At 29.4% G+C, this 7267-nt stretch overlaps 1 protein-coding gene across 1 annotated transcript; it reads right to left on the reverse strand.

Annotated features, from left to right (window-relative positions):
• Nucleotides 1-212: 212 nt before the first annotated feature.
• Nucleotides 213-2355, reverse strand: LOC133672740 (transcription factor HHO5-like). The gene is made up of 5 exons (XM_062093255.1): nucleotides 2071-2355; nucleotides 1744-1925; nucleotides 1278-1635; nucleotides 850-926; nucleotides 213-774 (listed from the first exon to the last, which is right to left on the reverse strand). The coding sequence occupies exons 1-5, from the start codon at nucleotides 2267-2269 to the stop codon at nucleotides 526-528; spliced, it is 1065 nt and encodes a 354-aa protein (XP_061949239.1). The 5' UTR covers nucleotides 2270-2355; the 3' UTR covers nucleotides 213-525.
• Nucleotides 2356-7267: the final 4912 nt, after the last annotated feature.

A 7267-nucleotide genomic window follows, 5' to 3' on the forward strand; every position in this document is an offset into this window, starting at 1 on the left:
GGATGCTTCTTTACACACCCTACTGATGATATGATGCCAATATCCCCATGGATTCGAAGTCCGAGGGCCTGCGCATGGTGGTCTTGTTTCCCATCAACCAACTATTTGAGATTGAAAAAAATATAATAGCTATATGTTTCAAGTGTGAATGAAACTGAACAAACAAGTAATCACAGGGCAAATGAAACCTCAATCATGTGCTGAATAACAAATTGAAAAGGAAATTAATAGGCATTTGTAAATGAAAGCTGTATGTTTTAAAAAAAAATTTACGAAACTTCTTAGAATTCGTAAATATGAATTACAGAAATTCATGATGAACTCAACAGGAAGGGACATAGCCTATATTATCTGCAAAATTTCACCATGCCTCTAATGTTACTGTCTCAAGGTGTAAAAACCACTCCAATTTTGAATCCTATCTTTGTAAACTTCATTATTCTGCTCATCTCTACAGACAACAATCCAATTCCCTATGTATATTTGTATCTGCAAAATTCATGGGATCAGAATCGGTTTGTCACACTATACATGAGCTTCTCCTGGTTTGTGAAGCGCACCATTCCAACTATGACTCTCTGATTTGTCATCATCTTCTGCTTCCATGCTATCTCCTCCAGTATTAGAGGTAGTCTTGGCAGAGCCACTTGCATGGAGGGATCCTTTCGGAGAATTAGACTGTGAAATGTTACCTGTTGAAGGGTCCTTGCATTGATCTTGAGATGCTGGGACTGCTGGAGATGCTGGGACTTTACGGAGATGAAGCCTGTATTTCTGCTCACACAAAATACCTCATGTTAGTTAGTACTCCATGAAAGAAAATAGCCAAGAAAATATGTACAAACTTACTTGCAAGTGGCTTTTAACTTCATCATTGGTGAGGCCATCCACTTGCATATGCTCTCTGATCTGTTTAGGAGTGGCCACTATATCACAGGAAAAACCAATTAGTTTGAGAGAAAGATAATCATAGTATAACAAGAAAATGATTTGCTACGGAACAGAATCCAGTAGACCGGCCTAAGAACAAGCAAGCCTCAGAATGCCATTTCATTTCTCATATTAGCAAATTTCACAAGTTAGAATTCACTCAAAATTGAAGTTTTCAAGCAAATCGATCTTTTGTTTATTTCCCATATTTTCAGAGACTCTTTACGGACCAGCTAAACATCAGTCTAATTAAAAGTTCCTAGCAAAATCCCTTTCTAGTGCAGCAGTTTGGAATGTTTTTCTTTAATTACAAGTGTAAAAAAGAGAGAATTTAGCAAGCATCTAACCTTGACAACCACCAAGTTGTTGAAGGGCATCAACAAAGCGCCGGTGAAGCTCTGGTGACCAGCACCGCCGCTGCTTCCTGTAAGCCTGCTGTTGCTGCTGTTGTGATTTACTCAGTATCTTCGTTTGATTACTACAATTGTTGCTCTTTCGCGTCCAATTGCAGGAACTCAAATCAGGAACTGGAGTCATAGGAGAAAGTCCGGTAACTTGCGAAACAACCTCCTTTTCTTCCTTCCTTTTACTCCCTTCAAAACCAGAAAGAGCCTTGAAAGGCACAAAAGCCCCTCCCTTGTTGCTATGACTACCTAACTGAACTGGGTTCTCACAAGTAGACCTATCATCATCTTCTTCACTTTTCTAAAAAGGAAAAGCATGAAATCAAACCGATTCCCATCTTGCAAAATCCAAATAAATCTGCTATCTTTATTCCTCCAAATCAAGAAAATTTAAGAGAATTTGAATTACCTGTTTTGGTTCTGATTTCGAGTCTTGCTTTTTGCAATCCAAGTGGTTGTTAGTGTTCCAAAGCTGAACAGAACTCATCCAGTTCTTTTTATCATTCCCATCTTCATTGGAATTCCCTTTCAATGGTATCAAATCGTTCAATTCACTGCACTGCATTGCCTCCTCCTTTAATCTCGCAATAGCTAAAAACCCCACAAAACCAAACAACAACAACAACGAAAAAACCCCCATGAAATCAAAATCACATCTTTAAAAGCATAAAAGCACAAAATCAAAGATATAAATACAAAAGCGAAAGAAAAAAACAAAAAACAAAACAAAAAATACCTTCATTCAAGAGAAGCATGCAAAGAGGGAGTTCACGTTTAAAAGCATCAATCTTTCTCCGTTCATCTTCTAATCTCTCGACATAATCGTAAAGCTTTGTTAACTTTTGGCTTCCATCTTTAACCATCGAAACCTCTTTAAGACATTCATTTATTGTTTTTGGTTCACAAACCAAACTCAAGTCCAAGCTAAGCTCCATCGTTTTAGCTTTGTTTCACCCAGATTATCTTCTATTAAAAACCTCTAACATGACCAAGAAAATGAATAACAAAAATCAGAGAAAACCCATGTCCTTATATAGACAAGGGGCAAAAATTCAGATTCAAAGACGCCAAGATTCGGTTACTCACTCACCTACGGGTAGTCGCATAAATTTGAGTCAACTCGGTTGACTCGGTGGCCTTCTAGAGGAAAAACTAGGTGAATTATATTTTTGTCTTTATAGATTCAGTAATGATTCAATTTTACCCTCACGGTCTAGAATTTCCCATCGTTACGATTTTCATATTTTTTATTATCCTTTTATCTTCATAAATTCGTATGATACATATAATCTCTTACTGTCTGAAAGGTAGAAAATTGTAATTGTGTGCCATTTCTGCAAAGGTTTACTTCAATAATTCTCAGACAGCTAGATCATACGTGGCTAAGTTCTTAACATTCTATGTGAAATTCATGATAATGTTAACGTTAATGCATAGGTTCTACAAGAAAATTCATGGTGGCTACGTTGCTTTTTATATATAACTTTTAAATATTAATTTAGAACTTATTTGATATTGTAGTAATGATTATTTTTTAAAATATTTTTTTACTTGTAAATGCAATGAAATAATATTTTTTACTTTTTAAAATTCATTTCTAATATCACCCCATCAAAACAATATAAAAACATAAAAAAATTAATTTGAAGTGAAAAAAATTATAAAATTTTAAATTTTTCAAAAATATTTTTAAAATATAAAAATAAATAAGTTCTTGATGATTAAAGGTCACAAAATACTATTTGAAAATTATAAGGATAACATTGAAAAACTTTGCATTAAGAATTGAAGCAATATTTAAGAGGAGAGTGATGAGTGGATACGAGTTTGGTGATTTATGGAACTGAGAATCTTCAAACGCGGCGACTTGTGGTCAATAATTAATTAGCATTTCTATATGGTAAAGGGAAATTTATTAGCAAATGAAAAGGAATTATTTTGGTATGGTGTGTGCTCTATAAGATTCATTATGTTGGGTGGGGTGGGGTGAGGTGAGGTTAAGGTATCTTTGAAAAAAAAAAAACATAAAGTCGCTTTAGGTAAGAAATTTGTTGTTGTTTGTGTTTTCCAAAGTTGTACTTTTAATAAAAAAAATACAGATAATTTACTTGTTTTAATTATTATTATTATTATTATTATTTTATTAATATGGATGTCTGACCAGCTTGCACGTATTTGTATTTCGACTAATCCCACAGATCCTGAAGTTAACGACCATGTAAATTTCAAGTGGTCATCATATTAACAACCACATGGCTCAAACTTGAAATCACAGAAGAAGCAAATTTTTTGATCCCAAGTTTTTACCACTAGATTCTTACTAGATGATTTATTATTATTATTATTATTATGTATGGATTTCTAAAATTAATAGTATAATGCTCTCTCGAAGAAACAAATGATATATCTAATGTGTGGTCGATGAAAAAAAATTATAATTATTCTATATTGTCATTTTTCTAAGGTTTTATAGCCTTTTATTGTCAAACGATAAACCTTTTATAATGATGGATTGATTGTAAGCATTAGCAACCAAGATTTACATGAAAATTCTTCCTCTGCCGCTTTTTAGAAAATCTCATCAAAATCCACTTTGCAGATCCTATGAGATTTCTTATAAAGTGACGTAAAGAAAAAATCATTGATAAAATATTCGTTCCTGTCTTGTATATATAGAGCGTCCCATGATTTTTTTTTTAAAAAAATATATTGAACATTTTTCATGATTTCAAAAAAACTTTAAATGTTTAAAAAGTGTTATTGAAATTTTTCTTTTACTTTAATTTTTTTTAAAAAATATTAAATCATTTTTTATTCTGATATTAAAAATAAATTTTAAAAAATAAAATAAAATATTATTTTAATATATCCTCAAACAAAAAAAACAACTATTTTTTTATAATCTCAAACACTATCCGAAATAATTTTTAGTATTATTGCATAACAAGACTAATAGATATTGAAATATGATACTTTCAGTACTCTTAATGACTATACTAGTAATTTACAATATATATTATCAAAATCTTATGATTTATGAGTATAACGTGGATTTCATAAATGAAATTAAAATTAAAATTACTGAAATTTGAATGAAAAATATGCAATATCAAGAAATTAGCCAAATGTAATATTAATGTGAAAACATGAGCATGGTGGCGGAGGCAAGGGGGCTAACCCTGCAATGAAATGTTTTTTTCCAGCTCCTCCCTGGTTAATATTTATAATTTTAGTAGTAATATAACTGAAATTTTAGCCATTTTAAAATAATTTTTTTAATTTATTCCTTTTTAATTATTTTTTCTTGCCCTGTCCTGACTAATAATTCTAGTAAAAACCTTGGATAATCAAAATTTTGATCACCTAAAAGAAAAGGGCACATCTTTTCATATAGTTTTATTAAAAACAACATTTTCTATAATTGTTTTCTCATGAGTTTTATTAACGAACACAGAATACATGCATTTGTCTTTCTTTCTAATACGGAAGAATCCTGTGTATATATAAAGTTTGAGTCACTACACATTCATCATGCTTATCCGAACTCCCCCGTACATCATAAAGATCTAAATATTATAATTAAAAAATAAAAAAACTTTGCATCCATCTATCACGGCCATGATTGCAAGGGTAAGATTTAGTTATTGTTTTCTAAAGTATTTTTTATTTAAAAAATATTAAAATTATATAATTTTTTATTTTTTAAAATTTATTTTTAATACAGCACTTCGAAACAATCTAAAAATATAAAAAATTAAATTTAAAATAAAAAAATTAAATTCCAACAAAAAGTAATTTGAAACTCCAAAACGGTAAGTATATTCCAACAAAAGGAGATGGATAGTATCATCTAATAATAATCTATCAAATAGTCAAGGATTTGTAGCTTAATTAATATTAATATTTTCTTCAAAAATCAAGTTCTAATTTTTCGTTTAAAGTAAAAAAAAAGAAAGAGAGGAAATAATTAACAAGCAGAACAAAGAACTATTCTATGTCCTATTGATTGTATAAACAATTACAAGAAAAGAAAAACACCATATTTATGGTTTTTGTTGTTTTTTTTTCTTTTACAATGCCTGTAGGTTGTAGTTTATATATATATATATATATTCAATTCGATATATGTTCTCTTAATTTGATTACTGTAGATGTTCATTAATCGGTCCTTTAGCATACAATAATAAATTAATAATTATTAATTACTCACTAAGAATTAATTTTTACTCATTCATGAGAGTTTTTCAGTTAACACAATAATTTATTTTTTTGCCGGCATGACCACTCTTTAAATATCTTATTAATTTCTTTTATCTAGAAGACCACCATTTTCAATTATTTTCAATATTTTATCAAATGATTTTTGGTTCAAAGAAGCTAGTTTGAAATGTGTTTCTGTGTTTCTACAATATGAACGATCAACTATCAAGAAATACTCTTTAATATATGTTTCGAAGATAACAAATTGCATACCAATTAAAACCAATAAATCTATCTTATAATTTTTATATTTAATTATTTTTAACTTTAGTTTTTAATTTATTAAGTAACTATTATAAATTACTCATTAAATAATTTAGAGTATGTTTGGCAGTGTGATAACGGTTGCTTTTTAAATAACTTTTCATGCCAAAATACATGCAAATGATGTTTTTTTTATTTTTTAAAACTCATTTTTGACATCAGCACATTAAAACGATCCAAAACATACAAATCATATTAAATTTTAGCAAAAAAAATTGAATTTTTTAGAAACACGATTTGCACCGGGTTCCCAAACGATTTCTTAAAATTTTTCTAAAATTAATTTTATTACATATTGATTTTTTTTCTGTAAAAAAACTCTACAATCATTATCATAAGTTTTGAAAACCAATTTATTTGGCTTCTAAGACTTTGGACAACAAATAATGGTTTTTATGTTTTTTTATTAAGGGCAAAATCAAACATAATTTATGTGATTGTATGTGACTTGAGAAGTAGTTTGGGGTCGTTTTTGTAAGTATATTTTTAATATTAACGTATTAAAATAATTTAAAAATATTAAAAAATTATTTTAAAATAAAAAAAATTAAAATTTTTCATAAACATAATTCACCTACACTCCCACACAAACCTCAAAATAAAATGAAATGCGAATACTATGCTCCAACTAGCATTTTCACGACAAATTATTCTTTCTTTTCGTTATTTTTTTTTTTTTTCATAAAACAAGAAAAACACGGAATTTGACACATCTCTGACGCTGTTTTGGCACATTAAAGCTTAAGCCTTACCTCACCAAAGGCATCCTCATCATTCACAACTTCGATAAAAACGTCAAAAAGTGTTAGGAGACAGACAACCGTGTCAATGTTGTCAATCTCATCGCATCTCAAAGCACAATGTCAGTAATGCCCCCATGTAGCTGATCTCATCTCCCCTCATCCAAAAACACACAAGAATTCCTATCCTAAGAATCCCTCCTTAATATTTTTCTATAGTGCTCCACCGTAATTATTATCTACACTTATTTTATGTATCCATTTTTTTAAAAAAATAGATTATAAAAAATAAAATTACATTCAAACCCACAATAATAATAATAATAATATTTTTTTTTAAATCAATTTCTACTCATCCCTCCTAAAAACACACATTATAGGATTAAAAAGAAATACTCATGTAAATTTTGAGAAATAGCTTAACTGGTCGGTTTTTGAATTTATTTTTTAATAGTCATGAGCTCGAGTTTTTTTAGAAGCAATAGAGATTTATATGATCATTAATTTTATGATACGTGGAATTAATTGAGGTATGCGTAAATTAATTTAAATTATTATAGTAATTATAAAAAAAAAAAAGGGAAAGAAACGCGGCATTTCAAATGCCCCCATGAAAAGCTCAAAGGGCCCACTAGAGAGATAATAGTCAAAAAGAGAGAAAAATCGCAA

This window comes from Populus nigra, chromosome 14 (assembly GCF_951802175.1).
Source record: "Populus nigra chromosome 14, ddPopNigr1.1, whole genome shotgun sequence".
Taxonomy (NCBI): Eukaryota; Viridiplantae; Streptophyta; class Magnoliopsida; order Malpighiales; family Salicaceae; genus Populus; species Populus nigra.

Coding starts and splice junctions, on each gene's coding strand:
- LOC133672740 (XM_062093255.1), bottom strand. CDS start 2,269: ATGGAGCTTAGCTTGGACTTGAGTTTGGTTTGTGAACCAAAAACAATA. Junction 1,926..2,070: donor CATGCTTCTCTTGAATGAAG/GTATTTTTTGTT, acceptor TGGGGTTTTTAG/CTATTGCGAGATTAAAGGAG. Junction 775..849: donor AAGTTAAAAGCCACTTGCAA/GTAAGTTTGTAC, acceptor TTGTGTGAGCAG/AAATACAGGCTTCATCTCCG.